This window comes from Dipteris shenzhenensis, chromosome 22, assembly GCF_047967505.1.
Source record: "Dipteris shenzhenensis isolate YYH24624 ecotype China chromosome 22, Dip_SZ_1.0, whole genome shotgun sequence".
In the NCBI taxonomy this organism is placed as follows: Eukaryota; Viridiplantae; Streptophyta; class Polypodiopsida; order Gleicheniales; family Dipteridaceae; genus Dipteris; species Dipteris shenzhenensis.
The window spans coordinates 51,837,643-51,857,357 of record NC_141617.1 but is presented as its reverse complement, the minus strand read 5'-3'; the positions used below and the strand labels follow the sequence as shown (position 1 = coordinate 51,857,357).

The following is a 19,715-nucleotide window of genomic DNA, read 5'->3' as shown; positions in this document are numbered from 1 at the left end:
TGCAAGTGAGCCCTTGTTGTAGCAAGGCGCTCCTGTATGCAAGCATCTGATGGTCGTCTCTACTCCTCGCTCTGCCGGCGGATACCAATCTTCCGCCTGAGTACCTCACCTCGCTGAGCACTAGCGACAGAGTGATAAAAGTCGCTGATAATGGCAAGCGCTGTGGCCACATGTGAAGGAACGGCCACCCCCCCTGCAAGTGAGAAACCAAGATCTCCAAGACTGCCTCTGTGGGAGTCTCATCTGTGTATAAGGCATCGGGGATACTGATATTGTGATACCGAAAAATGGTGGGAGGTGGAAACACCATGTGCAATGCAAACTGTCCCCTCTCTATGAAGAGCCTAGTCATCCACATAGAATCTGTCAATCCGAGCATGGATAGGCATTTGCAGACAAGGTGCCAACAACTTGGGCTGCTGAGGGAGGTACAGCTTGGAGTGGAATTGGGCCTCTTTTTCTTCTTTGGGCAATCCCTGGCGAAGTGCCCGGAGGATCTGCAAATCCTGCACTGGTCCTACCGACCTGCAACCTCAAATCGCTGGTGGAAGAATGACCCATCGGGTCGTTGTAGCATGATGTGGTCATCGGAAATATTATGGTCTTGGACAATGACCCTAACCCTAGGTACCCCATCCATCCTTACCGCCTCAGCAGCCGAAGAGGGCTCGCCAGGAAGAGGAGGGATCTCTACTACCACACCAAACCTCTCGCCAATAATTGAAAGAAGCCGGTGATAAACTGAGGGGAGACGAGGGAACCTGATGAAAACATAAACACCTTGCTTGTCCTCTTCAACTGGGTCAAAGCCCAGTTGAACGGGAAATAAAAAAATCCTCCTGTAGCCTAGAAATAGAAACCCAGCTTGTAGTAAGTCTCTCGTGACGTCCGGGGAATCTAGGCACACCTGAAAGAAACCTCGTCCCAACAACCGAACATCGTGAAGGTGGGGGGTGAGCTCCTGGGGAAGCGCCACAAGCATCCAATCTCTAGCCTGTGATCTGAAGGGGTGTGAACCAAAGATGCGTGTGAAGAGAGTTGTGGAACACTCATGCTCCAGTCCTTTTGCAATCCTTTTGCAAGTGCTGCAACTCATCTTTTGAAAATGTGACGGTTCTCGTGGCCGGTGTGTGCGGTAACGGATTGACTGAATGGGTTAGCATTCGTCAATCGAGGTGGGGAAGGCCTACTCAAAAAAAAAAAAAACTCCGTCCGCTTTCCTGATGCCCAGGAGACCCCTAAAAAATGGGGGTACACCTGAAGGGAGAGGGTGAAGGAAGGAGGGGGAGTGGAGAGAGAGCAAGTTTGAAGAAGAAGGGGGTAGGTTGAAGGAGGAGGGAGGCTGAAGAAGGGGGGAGCTGGAAGGGGGGAGAGGGAGGGCAGCAAGGGAGAGAAGGGAAAGGGACAGCAGGAGGAGAGGGAAGGAGTGAAGAGGAGAGAGGGAGGGGAGGAGAGAAGGAGGGGGGGAGAGGAGGAGAGGGAAGGGGGGGGGGGGGGGAGGTGCAAGCAGCAGCGCGGGAGTAGCAGCCGGGGGGGGCAGCGTAGGCAGCAGCGGGGGGGGGGTAAGCGCAGCAGCAGCGCAGGGGGGAAGGAGAGGGGAGGAGAGGGGAAGGGAAGGGCAGCAGGTAGGGAGGGAGGAGGCAGCAAGGAGGGGAGTTGAGGGGCGGGCAGCAGGAGGAGCGGGGAGCAGCAGCAGGTTTAAACCTTGGGAAATTGAAGGGAACATGTTCAATATAAATAAAATCAGTTTTAGAAAGCCCTTTGAATGAGGAATGAAATCTAAAAACCACTTTTTGGTGGCCTGGAAGACAAAAAACGTAACGATAGTTGAGAAAACAGCTTGTAAAAGAAAGTTTAGTGACTGATAGAAAAGAACTACACGAAGAATACTTGCCATGTCACCAGCCTTCGGGTTCTTCAAAGGGCGTAAATCCAAAATAATGAGCAAATCACTTATTTACTGCGACTTAGAAAATTCAAGACAGCAAAAAAATAAACTTCCAGCACACAATCCAAGAGCTAGAATGCCCCTAGTCTGCACCAGACACCAGACTGGCCCTAAATTCATTGGCGCCCCTTGTGGTATTTCTTAAATTATATTCAGTGAGATCAAAATACAACAAAGCCTTGACTTTGCACAACACCCGAGAGATCAATCAGCTGAATACTCAAGCAGCCTTACCACGGCTGGCAAAGGCATCAAAACCCAGTGCAAATTCCATGGCCATCCTGGCAAAAACCTGTGGGCAATCTTTGGCAAGAGTAGGGCATTCAATAACCAAAATACCTACTAAATTGCAACCTCTGGCTCAACCAAACCCTGCTGAGCGAGGCCAGCTGGCAGAAACCAACAAGAACACAAGCCTGGTAGACGAAATCATCAGCAACACTCTTGGAGAGGAAAAACGCAGCAAAACGATCTCTTCTTGGCACCCCTCTGTATCCTGGCAGCCCAATCCTGGTAGGTGAATTGAACTGGAAGATTTTAGCACCCTGGCAACCTCCAACAAAGAATTCGCCCACTTGTGGAGGCTCCAAACTGCTTAGAACATATGCAAATTTCTGCAAACAACGTGTTTGAGAACACTAAAAATGCATTGGATGACTTGGACCTATACTTTGACTTACTAGATAGTCATGGAAGGTTAAATTGATAAGCAACAAATCTGACAGCCTCGGAAGGCCTCTGGCGGTGCGATGCAACAGATCCACCTGTCTGGCAGCAAGTTGAGCTGCCTGAGAGCTCCAAACAGCCCTGGAAAGATGCAAAATCAGTAAGGTGCTTGGCTAGCGAAGCTCCTGGAAGAAGTGCAAATCAATCTTGGGGCTCTGGATGGTGCATGCAATAGGTATGCACAAAAATGAACTGATCTAGAGGGTCTTTGCACAAAAACGAAACTCTTTTTTGAGCTTCTGGCAGCCTTGGCAGCCCACCAATAGCCCATACACTGCCTTGGTAGTCGAAAATCAGCAAGGCGATGTGATAGAATAGCCCTGGAGTACTCTTCCAGCTTGTGACTTGCCTCTCCCTGTTCTTCTATGGTCCAGAAACAAGCCTCAAAGCAAATTTCGCCTTTTCTGCTTGCTTTCCAAGCTTGCTAGCCAAACGTGGCTCCTGGACCTATTTTTAGCGAAAGGATTTTTACCCCTCTCTAACCCACTTGCCCCTTGCCCTTGGCCCTAGGAATTAATGCACTAGGTTAGCCTTTTTACCACTCTAGGGCTTGGGCTGTGACGCTAAATTCTCATCTCTCGTATTGGGCGTTGGAAAGAAAGAAATGTAGGTTGAAACAGAAATTCCAACAATTCATTAAGTTGGACAGCAGGAGGATGGCTAGCAAGAGGGCAAATTTGCAAAGAGAGTAGCAGGGTGATGGTCTAAAATTGCAAAGAGAGAGCAATTGTGACTGCTTAGAACTGAGCTCAAACTTTTATAGAAAGTAGAAAGCTATAGAGAAAAACGATTTCTCATAGCTTATTTTCTAATTGTAGCATTTGTTTGGTTATTCTAGGTTAGAATTGTTTTTAGGAATTATTTTATTTCAATCTTTCAATTAGGTCTCTTAAGAATTTTGCCCCATGACACCTCTACCTATACACACAATTAGTTAATTCAATAGGCCTAGAATAGATGCACATCCTAGGTTTGCTAGGCTCATAACTTGATCTGGACAACTCAAAGTTTACCCAAACTGAATCCATCCTTTAGACCTTGATGTGCTCTTTCTAATGTGCATGTGAGCTTAAACCTAGCACTCAAATATTAAGGGTTCTAAAGATCACATCCGCCTCATGGTTAAACACTACGTGAACTTGATCTGCCCTCATTAAGCTAAGCATCATTGCCCAACACACCAAGGCTCAGCCCCAAAGCCAATCTGAAGGTGTCAGGAATAAACCATGGGTATTGAAGACCCATCGGGTGTTAGAGAAGCCTTGTGGATGTGCGAAGCATAATCAATCTCATACGGCATGTTGATAGCTTAATATTAGGTGGAGGTGATCAGGTAGGAAATAGTCTAACGACTCGTAACTTCATTGATGTGAAGTGCACCTCGTGAACTAGCTTCCAGTATCTTGTCTCTAGATGTGACTAATATGGATTCATCACCATACTGAAGATGGTGTAAACAGGTCTGTACTGAAGACGGTGATAAGCAAAAAGAAGGGGAAATACCTGGAAAATATTCAACACTCCTCTTCACAGCAGAAGGTACAGTTGGGAATACCAATGGGATCAGTCAACCAGCGTGGAAGCTTAATGTGAAAGAGCTATATGCACTGCCTCCATAGCGGGTATCCAAGACATAAGATTCGTGACAAACTCCCACAACAAGTGACAAAGGAAAAACAGAGTATCACACAGACTCATAGGAAAACTTCCCCCAAATCCCAGAAAATCACGAAACAGATTTTCCTCTGTTCAGCAATACTTCACGAATTTTTCTGACTATTATCAGCTTATCAACCAGGCATGTAAATCTGCGCCCCCATAGCTCACACCACATTGAAGAAGACTCCTTCTGTGCGACCACGAAAACAGCCACGATGTAGACCATCGTTAATGGGACGCCATGAAGAACCTGATAAAAAATCAGCAGCCCTATCCATGCTTCGATCAGCAACAACAAAATCCAGCACAATTCATCCACAGAGCATCCAGTTCCTTTAGGATAGCTCTGCTCCCCGATTGCACTTTCTTGCTTTGACAGCTCACTTGAATCCCTTCGATCAGCCTGACCTTCATGCACCCACACAACATACTCTTTGTCTCCCTGGCTATGTGTGTGTAATCCCTCATGATGTCTTCAGTCAAACCATCCTTTCTCTCGAACCATCCCAGCAGCCCGCCATCTCCACATACCATGCTAGCTCTCACAATCCATAACATGCAAGATCCAAATCACGTAGCCACCTTATGCTTGGTTCAGCCACATCATCATAGCATTTTACCACTCTCCATTCCCTTCCTCCAAAACTTAGACCAAGGCAATTAATCCCCAAACCATAGACTTAGTGCACACAACCTTCAGGCAAGCATTCAATGCTTAATTGCCACAGATGACCTCACATGATTCAACCCCAAATCCAACACCCCGATGGTCACATGACTCACAACACATCGGAGCACACACATGAGAATGGGGACACATGACACAAGACAACAATGAAAGACATATGTCATCAACACACCGGCACAGTGGATACCAAGTGCTATGGAGTGAGTGGTGCACCCACACTGTACTCATCATTTCCCATCGGAATCCCTGCAAAACATATTCACATAGCTTGAAATATTTACATCAGTTCATGGTAACTTGCAAAAGAGCGCCTTCTAAATCCAAAAGCCTCCAAACTAGCAGCTGTGCACACCAAAGTGCCTACCCTTATGTATGTGCAGTGCACAAAAACTCTATACATTTTTAAACCTATCATCGGCAAAAGTAAACCATACTGAAGATGGTGCAGTCATACTGAATATGACAAATCACACTGAAGGTGATAGATTACTCTAAAGATGATAGAGTGACAATGGAGGTGACTTAGAAACACTGAAGGTGTCACAGACACATTGAAGTTGTCATGTGCTAGCAATGTAAATAATGTGGTCACGCTGAAGGTGATAGAAGCTATACTAAAAATAGCGTTCATGGTGATCAGCCATGGTAAGTGCTCTGAACTATGAATAACCATGCGCGCAGGATTTGTAGATGATAACTGACCGGGGTGTGATGTCATGTCACAATACTCACACAAAGGAAACTCACATGTGTGGTCAGTAAATATGCAATTATAATGAAATGAAAATAAGATATCTAATAATCCAAGAATGTAGTGGAGAAAAGCGTAGATGTGTTACACAAGTTGAATCCCTCTTTAATTCGATTCGCTACCTATCCATGGCTTAGAGAACATATCAGTAGCCTCATGGATTTTCATGATATCATCGGTCACTTCACAAATGGCAAAGGGTTCTTCCCAATCATGACACATACCTCAAACACATCCAACATTCTAGTTTTCATTCAACCAGAATATTCTCTGGCCTGTAATTGGTAGTGTTAGGCTGTTTGAAGGAGGCCTTTTGCATTATATGAACACAAACCTCAAGTTCCATTATACCTGTCCTTTTACAAGTGCATGTATAACTTCTTGTAATTCATGTTTATCCTCATTTGCTTGCAAGTGTTGCAGCATGACCTGTTGAATTGCACTTTTCATATTCCCAATTCTCACTGATAGTGATTGTGTCTTAGTTTTAGGCGCAAACGACTTGTTACATGTGGTACTAGCTGAACTCCCAATCTATGGGGTTGAAGACATTCTTCCTTTATTCTCATTTTCCCTGCCATACTCTCGTGATAGAAGACGTGGGAAGACATTTGGGAGATGGCAGAGGTATGCTTAACTATAGATGGAAAGGGTGGTTGGTTAAGGGGTAGAGGTGACACGAATGCGGAGTACTCAAGGGGGCAAAAGATCAAACTAGAATGGCATGTCGAGGCCGACGCTGATGCCGATGCCGATGTTGAAGGAGACGACGACTTGTTACATGTGGTACTAGCTGAACTCCCAATCTATGGGGTTGAAGACATTCTTCCTTTATTCTCATTTTCCCTGCCATACTCTCGTGATAGAAGACGTGGGAAGACATTTGGGAGATGGCAGAGGTATGCTTAACTATAGATGGAAAGGGTGGTTGGTTAAGGGGTAGAGGTGACACGAATGCGGAGTACTCAAGGGGGCAAAAGGTCAAACTAGAATGGCATGTCGAGGCCGACGCTGATGCCGATGCTGATGTTGAAGTAGACGATGATGCAAGTGATGGATCACGATAATGCTGCCAAGGATGATTCTGGCGCTGAAGCTGGGGTTGATGTTAAGGTGGTTGTGACTGTCAACTTTTGCAGGGCAGTACTGTTCATTAGTAATCCGTTGCAGTTTTTGGCGGTGGTTGATGTCATCAACCTCTTGCTCTCTTTTTTGTAGTTGTTTGAGCTGCTGGTTTTTTGGCTTCTCCTCTTTCTTTTCTCCTCTCTCTCCTTTCGCCATACTGTTTTTGCTCCTTTTTTGCAATTTTTTATTTTTCCAAGTCATGAGACAGAGAAGCCCTTCCTACCCATCACATCTGTAGAGGCTGTAGGTTGAAAAAGGCGTATGGGGCGGGAGAGGGGGGCTTTCGTGGAGTGGAATGGCTAGGAGAGAGACAAGATACTAAGTGACTATAGTGTATATAATGCATTGATTAATCACCATCATCAATCAAGTAGATTCTACCACGACTATTGATGTACATACATCATACACGGAACTAAATAATACACAAAGAGATTGGATTTGAAACTGAAAGCACAAAGTTCTAACCAATTGCTAGAGCAAGATTGTAGAACATACCAGACCAACAGGCTTCGACTCTATAGTCTACAGGGCTGTGTGGGACCATGGGAGTGACTACAGCTTGGAAGAGAGGATGTTTAGAGGGGGCTGTAAAACACTATAGATTGACTGGACTAAATCAATCTTATCAAAGGTACACAACACCCACTTGGGGCTAGAAAACTTGTTGCGCAATTAATCCAAAGTAAGCATGTCTATGGATTTTGGCTCTGGAGTATATTCAAGTTAGCTTAGGATTTATGAATTTGCTTTTGAAGAAGTAGAAATAGCGGTCAGCTAGACCATGTTCATATCTTGCCCTCATGTGCATATTCTAATTATGCCACCTTAGTGCGCTCTACATATTTTTGTTACTTCTGTTTCGGTGAGTATGATCGCTCAGTGATTGTTAATCTTTTTTTTTTTTTTTGGGGGCAAAAAAGAGACTTCTATTAAGTATTAAAGAAAACCGTTAGAGCAAGCTCCATACGGGAATATGGGATACACCATGCAATGCATGAAAAGCTCAAGAGCCAAAAAGAAAGGATTGGGCCATCTCAATCCGGTAGCAACCTCCGAGAAAAAAGGAGAACCCCTCCAAACTCGAAGAAATACAGTCCTCCTAGAAGAGGCTGCCCGTGCTGCCCGTGAAGGGCCCTGCATGTTAGCCCATATGGCTATCAAAGTGTGAACCGTGTCACTCCAAATACCCGTGAACACCTGTGATGGGTGTATTTGGGTGTCATCCAAGGCCTGCGTGCATTTGGCTCTCCAAATGTGCCAAGTGGAAATGCTAGCCAAAATCTCCCAAGAGGTGTCCACTGAAACATGTGAAGCTCTGAAAGGAATATGTGGTACATCCTGAAGAGAGCAGGGCTCTTTCTCCTGACGGCGGATCGAGAGTGCCCAAGAGAAAGGCTCACCCTCATAAAACACCTGGGGCCCAGTAAGGGATAACCATGCGATCGAGCCCCAAGTCATGAAAAAAGGGGAAGTATGACAAATGCTGAGTATCGGAGCAACTCCTTTCCAAACAATTCTCGCTTGATTGCAGTCCCAAAGGCAATGTCGCACTGACTCCTCTGCAGAATGACAGCGAGGGCAAGTGGGATTAGCCCCAAATCATGATCTCCACAAGTTCACTGCAATCCCTCCATGAATAGAAAGCCAAAAGAAAAGAGTGATCTTTCTATTTTTGAGGGATTTCCAGAGCCTCCTGCAGAAATTCCTACGCAAATCTGCGGTGATGAAGAAGCTATCCCAATGGGGGGCTCTGGAGGGAATCCAACCTCTACTGCCCAGCTGAAATCTCCTGGCATTACCAACCGTGAAACGAAAGAAGGGAATCCCCCTCTCTCGGTGCCCATGATCTATCCACTCCCACTCTCCTGGGTCCCACTGCAGGCACCTGATAGGTGCACCTCCATATAACCACTCTGGAGGGGGTTATGGTACCGTGTCCAATGATCAGAGGGAGAATGGAATCTGAAACTGATATGCATGTACCTTCTTTAGTTCCCAACGCAGGAAGCCAAAAAGTCCGGCGTGAAAGCAGCTTACTTGACTTGGAGCAATCTCTGACATCCAGTTTGTGTTCATGAAGAAAAAGAATGTCTAGGGAACCACCTGAAACACCTAGATGGACCTGATTCTTGATGAGCTGTCTGCGACGACGATGAGGGATGCCGCCTAATCCCTGTATATTCCAACTGGCTATCCTCATCGGTGGGAGGAAGCGGGTTGGAATACCTTACCCGACCTGGTGGCGGAAAAAGAACTCTCCACCGGAGGTGACCTCCTGCCACACACATGAGGTCCAAGGGTAGGAAAGTCCACAGGTGAGAGAGAGAAAGATCTCTTAAAAGGGATGCCTATAACTAGCTCTCCGAAAGTGGAAGGTACAAAATCATCATCTGGGAGGTTAGAGAGGTCCTCAAGAGCAGAAAAGGAGTTCTGTTGAGCCAGTCCTGGGGAGGGGGTACGAATGATTTCTACCGAAGCAGGGAGAGAATGTAAGACCCCCTTCCTCTATCCATAGAAAGAGACACTTGTACTGAGTCCTGATCAAGAAGTGCTGCGGATGAGGTGCCAACAACCTGGGCTGCTGAGGAAGGTACAGCCTGATCTTGGGGTGGAGTCGAACAAGGCTCCTGAACACTAGTCTCCTCCCGAGGCTCCAAGGGGGTAGCCTCCGAAGCGGTGGAGGTGTGATCTGAAGTAGAGGGCCTAATCGTGACTGGAACCCACCGTGGGCCAGAGGTGGTGCGGGGTGTAAGAGGGACTCGAGTAGCCTTAGGAGGGGGGGGAATCCGTGTCTGAGGCGGTGCCTGTGGAGCGGTAGGTCCGGCTCCTGCTCTCTGTCCTAAGCTAATACGAGCTGGTTGCTTTTTGGGCCTCTTTTTCTTTTTTGGGCAATCTCTGGCGAAGTGCATCGAGGATCTGCAAATCCTGCACTGATCCTGCCGACCTGCAACCTCAAATCTCTGGCGGAAGAAAGACCCATCAGGTCGCTGTAGCATGATGTGGTCATCTGAAATATTAGGGTCCTAGACAATGACCCTAACCCTGGGTACCCCATCCATCCTGACCGCCTCAGCAGCCGAAGAGGGCTCGCCAGGAAGAGGGGGGATCTCTTCTACCACACCAAACCTCTCGCCAATAACTGAAAGAAGCCGGTGATAAACTGAGGGGAGACCAGGGAACCTGATGAAAACAGAAACTCCTTGCTTGTCCTCTTCAACTGGGTCAAAGCCCAGTTGAAAGGGAAACAAAGAAATCCTCATGTAGCCTAGAAATAGAAACCTAGCCTGTTGCAGGTCTCTCGTGACATCCGGGGAATCTAGGCACACCTGAAAGAAACCTTGTCCCAATAAAGATACATCCTTAAGGTGGGGGGCGAGCTCCTGGGGAAGCGCCACAAGCATCCAATCTCTAGCTTGTGACTTGGAGGGGTGGGAGGCATGGATGCGTGCGAAGAGAGTCGTGGAACACTCATGCTCCAAATCCTTTTGCAACTGTTGCAGCTTGTCTTTTGAGAAAGTGACGGTTCTCGCGGCCGGTGTGGGCGGTAACGGATTGACTGAGTGGGAACCCATTCGTCAATTGAGGTGGGAAAGGCCGATTCAAACACAAAGAAGAACTCCATCCGCTTTCCTGAAGCCCAGGAGACCCCTAAAAGAGAATAGGGTACTCAAAATGAAGGGAGAGGGTGAAAGGAAGGTGGGAAAGAAAGAAAGAAAGAAAGTGTATTATTGTCCACTAGAGGCCAAAATGGGCCCATGGGACATCAAGAACTCTGCATACAAGATAGCACAAAATCAACGTGCCCCAAAGAAGAGGCATCGTCGAATATCATCTAAGTGCTACGCAATATAATGCAAGTGGAAGTACATAATGTCAAATCTGAGCCTAAATACAGAGTAAACTAGATGCAAGGAAACCGCCCCCGGGTGCAAAATGGGGGGGATGAGCACAATATGCCAATGCAAAGATACAAGTCCAGGTGTCACGGAGTCTGAGAACCAAAATAATACTGAAAATCCTGTCCATCGACTCTGCCTCCTGCTATGAGAGTACAAATCTGGGCAAAGGTGAGGTGAGCGGCTGGTGGGGCGAGATCTCCATGAGTAAGTCTCCTCCGAAATGCTGCCATCATCCTGGATCGTCTGGAGATGAAGCGGCGAGTACGTCCCCTATGTAACAAGATCCTGCGGCGTCTACAAACCATCTCATATGTACATCCACATGGTGGAGGCATGTGTCCTGTGTGGGCTCTGCCGTCCTCGTGCTCCTCCTGGTCTCTGTCCTCTGGTATGGCGTGTGCCTGAGCTCTATGAGGCTGGGCTCTATCACGCTCCGGTCTGTGCTCTCTGAGGTAGTCTCGCCGAAGCATAGTGGCCTCCCTGACATAAAGGGCTAGGCAATGCTGATCCTCGTAGTCCATCACTCGTGAGAGAGGTCCAAAGCCATCCGTGAAGAGACAGTGGAATCTACCTCTGATCTCATAATATAGCGGGCATCTGCAAATGAAGTGCTCCTCTGACTCCACCTCTCCCATGGTGCAACAAGGGCAGATCCTGGTCTCTCGGCCTGGTCGCCGTCCATCCTCCATGCGTCGCATCCTACCAGCCTCTATCTCGAGCTGATGTGAAGAGACTCTAAGCTGGCCGAGGGCAATCCTCAGTGAGTGGGACATGTGGGTACCTGTATAGCCTGGTGGGATGACAAATCCATCCTCTGAGATCCGAAGGAAGTGGTCACGATATGTGGCCATCTTCACCGGAAGCTGCGTGGGATAAATCCAAGTGCGATACGTATGAAGCTGCAGCAAGTCTGCTCTCGTGACTTGGCTAAGCTCGTGGCGAGTCAGCTCGAGATGAGGGGCATCTATGCTGTATCGGAACGGAGGCAGTCTATCCATGTCTAGTCCAAGGGATGTGAGCCACCTAGTGAGTCTGAAGTACCAGCAGTATCGGGTCCCTGATCGTGCCAACTCCATAGAAGATGCAAGTGCTAACCATGGCAACCGAGCTCTGCCTGCTGCTGAGTCTCCAAACTCCTTGACCCTGTGCAGATACATGACCGACTGAAACGCTGCATCCAATGCAAGGGGAGTAGCTCCAAACTCTGCTAGCATGATCTCGTGCGGAACTGTAGCCTTGGCCCTAATGAGCCGAGAGAACATGATGATCTGTAACCTCTCTACTCGTCTGCAATCTGCAGCGCCGAGGTCTCCTGCCCAGAAAGGAGCTGCATACATCGCAGCTGGTCTCACCACTGTATCAAAAAGCAAGGATTTCGTATCGGGATGCTGAAAGTGGGACTGAAAACACTGACGCTCAAGATGAGCCAACGAAGCATACCCTTTACTAATCCTATCTCGTGCTGCATATGTCATGGTGAAGACCGGTCCCCTGAAAACTGCCCCCAAATAAGTGTACTCTCTAACAAGCTCAATGGGCTGTCCGTCATAAGTGAAGCAAAACTCATCCGTGCTGTAAATACGATCAGAGGTGTTGAAAACCATAACCTTGGTCTTGCCAAGGTTTACGGTCAACCCCCTGTCCTGGCAAAACCTGTGGAGTGCCTCAATATGTGCCTGGAGGCCCTGAGCAGTAGAGGAAATGAGAACCACATCGTCCGCATACAGGAGGATAGGAATGGAGGATCCTGAGAGAGTAGAGCCCACACCGCCTGTCATCTGTACAAACATCTCTAGCTCATCAATATATAATCCAAAGAGAGTAGGAGAGAGCGGGCAGCCCTGCTTCACCCCAATCGTGCTGCATACCTCCTCTGAGAGCCCCTCACGTGTCCGAGCCCGACCAGTGACCCTCTCATACAAAGCCATGATAGCCCACTGTATCTCTCCACTAAAGCCCATCTGGCGAATCCTCTGAAACAATCTGAATCGCGGAACTGTGTCAAATGCCTTCCTGAAGTCCACGAAGCAACAGTAAAGCCGTTGCCTTCGTGACTTCGCCTCCTCCACCAGTGCCCAAAGTGTGAGGATGTGGTCAAGTGTCGAATGATCCCTACGAAATCCAGCCTGCCCTCTGGCTCTGAGTCCTGTCGTCTCGGCATGGTCATTTATACGGCTTTCCAAAACTGATGCAAAGATCTTGGCCATAACGTGGCCGATCATGATGGTCCTGTAATTCGACGGCTCCATAGGGTCCCCCGACTTGTGGATAGGTACTATGGTATTGCCTAACCAAGACTGTGGTAGGCCTGTACAAACAGACTCATTGAAGAGACGGGAAAGAACAGAATCTAAGGCATCAATCCCATGGATTACATACTCCGCTTGCAATCCATCATGATCCTTAGCTCTCCCGTTCTTCAATCGGTGGACTGCTGCACGGACACTCTCTGGTGTGAAAAGAATAGATGAAGCTGGCCTAGGGGAATGGGATAAATCGATGGCTGGCTGATCTGGAACATCGTATAGAGCTGAAGTATATGCAGACCAGACACGTGGATCTGTAAGGGGACTCTGAGACTTCGAGCGGAGGAATTTTCTCCAGAATTCCTTGGAGTCACAGCTGAAAAGCAAGCTTCTCAGCTCCTCCTCATTCTGGGCTAGAAATTGGCGTTTCTTGCGCCTAACCAACCACTTGTAGTCTCTCTTGGTTTCGGTAAGGAGGGGAGACTTCTCCTTGGTCTCAAGGTGAAGTTTCCTGCGGAGTTCCTTACACTCCTCGTCATACCAACCGTTGCAAGGAACAAGACCAACCGGTGGGGGACTAGACGAATGACACGTGGCAGGGAAGGACATGTGGGCGGCAGAAACGAGTGAAGAATGTACAAGTTCCCACCGGTCCTGCGTGGATGATAGAGCATCTAATAGATGAGGACGGAGTAGGCGGCTGAGGTTCTGGCTATATACATCATCGAACTGGTGGTCGAAATGAACCTCATAATAGGATTGGCGGTTGTGATGACGAGGGGGGGGTGGGTCATGGGAGACATGAGTCAAAGTAAAGTGGATGAGTGCATGGTCGGCAGAGGGCATGAAGGGGCTAACAGTAAGGCTATGGATGGAAGGGACTAGAGTCGGGGGACCTATGATGTAGTCGATCACGCTAGTGCCACGCCCAGAAGCAGAAGAGAATGTAGGCATGGAAGACTGTGGCCACCTGGACAAGCCGTTATAAATGACCATACTGTGCGAGGTGAGGAGCTCCAGTAACTGACGTCCCTGATCTGTGAGCTGTACTGTGCAGTCTGATGAAGTCCGACAGAGGCTATCATTGTGAGATGCCGGAAGTATGACCGGATCCTCCATGAAGTCATAAGTGAGGGCCTGTCTGTTTGAGGTCCTCGCGTTGAAGTCTCCTAAGAGGATGACTTCTCCGCGATGTGAAAAATCTGCAATGTCCGCTGAGAGATCCTCAAATATGGACTGGCCTGGTCCAGTGGAAGAATAAAACGACTGCGCCGGGGGGAAGTAGCAAACTGCAATAAAGAGATCTCGCTGAGGGGCTCTGCGGTGGATGCGTACCCACAAGAATCGGGCATGTGAATCCGCTCTCTCCACTGTGATGATCCGATCGAGATGCTCTCTGTACAAAATGGCCACTCCTCCAGATCCTCTCACTCCAAATGTTCGAGTGTGCTGTCTGAAGGCAGATCTCCATGTATATCCTGTCACTCGTGGCAAAGGTCTCTCTGGACTCTCGTGTGTCTCTTTGAAAAAGATGATATCTCTACCAAAGAAAGCCTCCCGTAGATTGCCTGGCTGTGCTGTAAAAGAACCATTGCAGTTCCATACAGCGATGCGTAGACTATCTGACAGGTGGTGTGTCCCATGAGCCCTGTCCCGTCAGGCGGTCGGAGCAGGAGGTGGAGGTGGGGCCATATCTGCTGGTCTGTCATCCCTAGGCACTGTGGGAGCACGCCTCAAGGTGCCTGTGATGAGTCTGCCATCCCTGATCACTGCCCACTTGCCCTGAGCTCGGGCTGCGTCTCTCTGAGGCATGAGCGCCTTGCGCTCCTCAACCTGTATCTGAGTCAGATCCTCGTCCATGGAAATCTGTGGGTGGTCTCTGAGTGTCCCTCTCCTCCTGAGGGCAGCTAGACGTGCCTGGGCATCTCTGAATCTGATAATGAGGGGCTGCTCTCTAGTACGATCTCTCCCAACTCTATATGCTCCTACTATGCCATGATCCTGTACTCCCAATGTCTGAGAGACAAAGGTCACAGCCTGTGTCATCGTGGACTCTGTCTCCGAGGGCAAGATACCACGAATGCGAATGTTGAGGGCCTTTGTGGCCCTCTGCTGTGACTCGGCCAATGTAGCTGATACAGTCGATCTCTGAGGCTGTGATGGCTGACGGCGGACGACATCCACCCACTCTGTGGCTCTCTGGACCTCTGTCTGAAGGGAGGTCAAACGCTCCTCAACCGCTGCTACTACTGTAGTGGGAGATGTGTCTAAGTGCTGAACGCGAGTCTCGATCTGTTGCACTCCCTCTGTGTGTCCATGAATCTCTCCAGCAAGAGTCCTATGAGTCGCCTGTAAGACTTGAAGATCTGTTCTAATAGACAAGATCTCCCGGTCCTGCTGTGTCACTCGATCAGTAAGAGATGCAACCTGAGCTGTAAGTAGAGCAATGGTCTCGTCCTTCCTGTGAAGCATCTGAAGGGCATCTCGGAGGTGGGTCCGAAAGTGCTGAAGCTCTGGTAGGATGTGCTGGCAAGGACAAACAGTGCAAGGCATGGAAGGAGAAAGAGAGGGAGAAAGGGGGGAAACCGGTAAGGTGGGTAGCGGGGATGAGGGAGAAGGCTGGAGAGGGGGAGAGAAAGCGGGTACCGAGGATGGAGAGGAGGGGAAGGCTAAAGTTGGAGAAGGGGTAGGAGAAGAAGGGACCTGAGAGGGGAGGGGTGAAAAAAACTGCGGGTACAAGGTGGCTATGGGTGGAAGATGAGATAATGGGGCTGAAACCGGTGTACCTGTGACTGGGAGTGCGGCAAGTGCGGGCACTGCGCTGGGCGGAAGATGAGATAGTGGAGCTGAAACCGGTGTACCTGCGACTGGGAGTGCGGCAAGTGCGGGTACTGCTCTGTCCTTTGAAGAGGATGCAAGTCCTCTTCTACTATAGTGCAGCATGTCGGTCGTGGAGGCCATTGATGTTGCTGCTGTTGCTCCTTCTGTAACATGCTCGACGATGTCGGCCATGTTTAATTACGGGAAACGGGAAACCGGCGGCATTGAAAAGCGGGAGATGGCGAGCGCTGCCAATGCGCGATGAGCGGGTGAGCGGGGTGGGGGGCCTGAGCTGCGAGGGGGAGGGTCTGAGCGGGGTGAGCCGCTGCGAGGGGGAGGAGCTGCGAGGGGCGAGGGGCTTGGAGGGGGGTAGGGGGGAGCTGCGGGGGGGGAAGAGGGGGGGGGGGAGCTGCGAGGGGGGGGGGAGGGGCTGCGAGGGGGGGGGGGGGGGGCTGCGATGGTGCGAGGGGCTGCGAGGGGAGAGGTGGGAGCTGCGAGGGGGGGGGGGGGGAGGAGCTGTGAGGGGGGGGCGAGGAGCTGCGAGGGGGGGGGAGCTGCGAGGGGGGGGAGGGGCTACGAGGGGGGGCTGCGAGGGTGCGAGGGGCTGCGAGGGGGGAGGGGTGAGCTGCGAGGGGGGGGTGAGGGGCTGCGAGGGGGGGAGGGGTGAGCTGCTAGGGGGGCTGCGGGGGGGGAGGGGTGAGCTGCGAGGGGCTGCGAGGGGGAGAGGTGAGCTGCGAGGGGGAGAGGGGAGCTGCGAGGGGGGGGTGAGGGGCTGCGAGGGGGGGGAGGGGTGAGCTGCGAGGGGCTGCAGGGGGGCTGCGGGGGGGGAGGGGTGAGCTGCGAGGGGCTGCGAGGGGGAGAGGTGAGCTGCGAGGGGGGGGTGAGGAGCTGCGAGGGGGGGGTGAGGGGCTGCGAGGGGGAGAGGGGAGCTGTGAGGGGGGGGTGAGGGGCTGCGAGAGGAATGAGCAAGGAGAGGAGGAGTCAGCTGGGAGAGAGAGGAATGAGCAAGGAGAGGAGGAGTCAGCAAAGAGAGAGGGGGGGCAGCAAGAGGAGAGGAGGAAGGGAGAGGAGGGGAGGAAAGAGTAGAGGAGTGGAGGGGAGGGGGCGGGGTGGGGGGAGCAAAGAAAGAGCCGGGGGGGGGGGAGGGCGGGGGGAGCAGCAGCTAGGGGGGAGGGGAGGGAGGAGGCAGCGTGCGGGGGGGGGGGGCTGCAGCAGCGTGGGGGGGCTGCAGCAGCAAGGGAGGGGAGCCGGGGGGTGAGGCAGGGGGAGCAGTAGGTAGGGGGGAGGGGAGGGAGGAGAAGCAAGGAGGGGAGGGAGGAGGCGGGGGGAGCAGCAGGTAGGAACCAGCACGCGGGGGGGGGGGGCTGCAGCAGCGACGGAGGGGAGTCGGGGGGGGGAGCAGCAGGTAGGGGGGAGGGGAGGCGGGGGGAGCAGCAGGTAGGGGGGAGGGGAGGTAGGAGAAGCAAGGAGGGGAGGGAGGGGGCAGCAAGGAGGGGAGCAGGAAGGAGGGCAGCAGGAGGAGCGGGGAGCAGCAGCAGCAAGAAAAAATAAAATGATTGTCAATCATTTGCTTGTGGCTCGTCTAGAGGTCCTACCATTCAATTGCTACCACGGTAGTAGTATTTTCAAGTGTTGACAGTGGTTTTTGATGGCATATATCTACATTGTGCCCATGGTTGAAGATGGTTGTCATAGTTTGGAGCAAGTCTTATTTAAACATTACTACCTTTCATTCAACATAGGGAATGGCTTTTGAAGTTTCAATTCGTTGCTATGAGTATTTTAATTGGCTTCTTGAGCAGAGGAAATTGCAGGTCAACTGTGCAATCTTACTATGATTCTTGATCTTTAGACCATTATGATGGTCTGTTGTGTGCTTTGTCGAAAAGTCCTAGCATGAGTGACAGTTCCACATTAGCTACCCGGTATATTTGAATATAAGGAATGTAGTACATGGGCCATTGAGGGCACTCAGAACTAGACTTCATAGTCCCTATGCATGATTTAACATTATCCAATATCTTAGGACCATGTGGAGTAGGATTCTAGCGCTCATCTGGCACTGCTCAGTCTAGGAGAGTGGGAACAAGGATTGTTTTTCTTACAGATATCCACAGGCCTTTCATGGTATTTCTAGACTCTTGATTGGCTATGCCTTTCTTGCTTTTGCTAGATTATTCCTTTGGGCATTTACAGTACCTACTCTTGAATCTATTGTATTTTCTCATTCTGCTTAATGGAAGTCTTTTTCTTGGGGAAATAAATTGTATGTATATTTGTGATTATTGCAGATGTGTATTGGATTGTTTGCGAGTGTTGCTTGTGATTATGTTAGAAATTGAGCTAGTGGATAATTGAGTAGAGAAGCTATATTGAGGTGGCATTCAGCTTCAACACCCTTGGGTCTCTCTTCTTCGATCTCTACCTCTCTCTTCTTTTCGTCTTCTTTCTTTTCTTTTGTCTTTTAATTTTGCGTAGGTTGTAAGATTGGATATCTATCTTACTACATGTTATTTATCTCATCTCTTCCATGCCCCATGTAGACTGATACAGTTTACCGCATGCATCCTTTCGTAGAGTCATTGCAGTGTATCTCTAAACTTGTCCTCTCTCCCTTTTTTAATGGTGTCAGATATCAGTCTTGGTTGTGGCTGCCCGCCTTGCAGTTCCACCCTTGGTTTTCTCATTGTATCCAGTCTTCTTCAGTATCATAGACCCTTCGGTCTTTCAAGGGCTATAATAACTTTCTTTCTTTCTTTCTTTCTCCCTCACATGCACACACATGCACACGAGGAAACATGTCTGTATTTGCACACATGTAGACACGTGCACACGTGCATGCCCACACACATATATGCACACACGAATGCACACACACATACACATGCCTGCGCGCGAGCACACACATATATCTGTATCAAGCAAAATTTAAACATTTGATGTATCTAGGTCTGTGTGGCATTAGGAGAAGGATTTGGGTATTACCCAATGCATCCTCCTGCAACAGTTGTAGAGGAGTGTACACTCATAAGCTTCTTTCGTGGTTGCCAATTTTTTGTTTGCATATGAATCATCACTAATTTGAATCGATAGATTCTTGCAGATAACCCTGAAGTATTATGTAGAGCGGCAATGCATATTGAAGTGCTCGAGGTTGATACTTCTTTTTCATTGTAAGGTTACTCTTGCAATTGTTGAAATGTTTTATTGAATATTCACTTAGCTAGCAAAGTTTTTAAATTTTATTGAAGTTCATTAAGTGGAGTAGCTATATTTGCAGCTATAACACTGTGATCTGGGTGCCCATCAGAGGATGGTAGTATATGCCTTTTTTTTGGGAGGAGTTGTGTTTGATGGAAGTATTGGCTTATTGTAGGCATTTACTAAACTGTGGTTATTGTGTGCTATGAAACTGGTGTGCAACCAGTCTTCAGATTGAATTGGTATCAGCTATGTCTTCTTTAATACAACAGAGGTAGGAGAGTAATCTCAATCCTTATGCTCTCAAAGTTCAGCTAATAAAAAGAAAGAAGACGGATTACAGCAGGAGTGGGAGGAATTCCAACCCTGTTTAAGAACTGCTCAACGGGCTAGAGAAAAAATCTATATCCAATCCTGATGAGAGTCTCCTAAAAGATAGTCATGTAAACGTTAGATAAGGAGCTGCACAGTAGGAGTTGTGCAGTAGTAGACTCTTTTGGATGAAACACAGGTACCAAGAAACTATTCTGAGAGAGCAAACATGAGTTGTACTCAGGACCATTAGGACAGCTTTGGCTGTAGAAAGAGAACTTAAGTCCAAAACTATGAGCTGCGAGGGGACTTTGAACTTGACCTGGTTGTGATACCA

General features: G+C 49.3%; 1 protein-coding gene across 3 annotated transcripts in view; it reads left to right on the top strand.

The window, feature by feature from the left end:
- LOC147888265 (nucleoporin (DUF3414)) overlaps positions 1-19,715 on the top strand; it is a 268,450-nt gene that overhangs the window by 29,007 nt on the left and 219,728 nt on the right. For all 3 annotated transcript variants that reach the window (XM_087393147.1, XM_087393148.1, XM_087393146.1), the window contains exon 4: positions 18,969-19,038. In XM_087393147.1, coding sequence (XP_087249273.1) covers positions 18,969-19,038 — 70 coding nt within the window. The remainder of the gene's footprint in view (positions 1-18,968; positions 19,039-19,715) is intronic.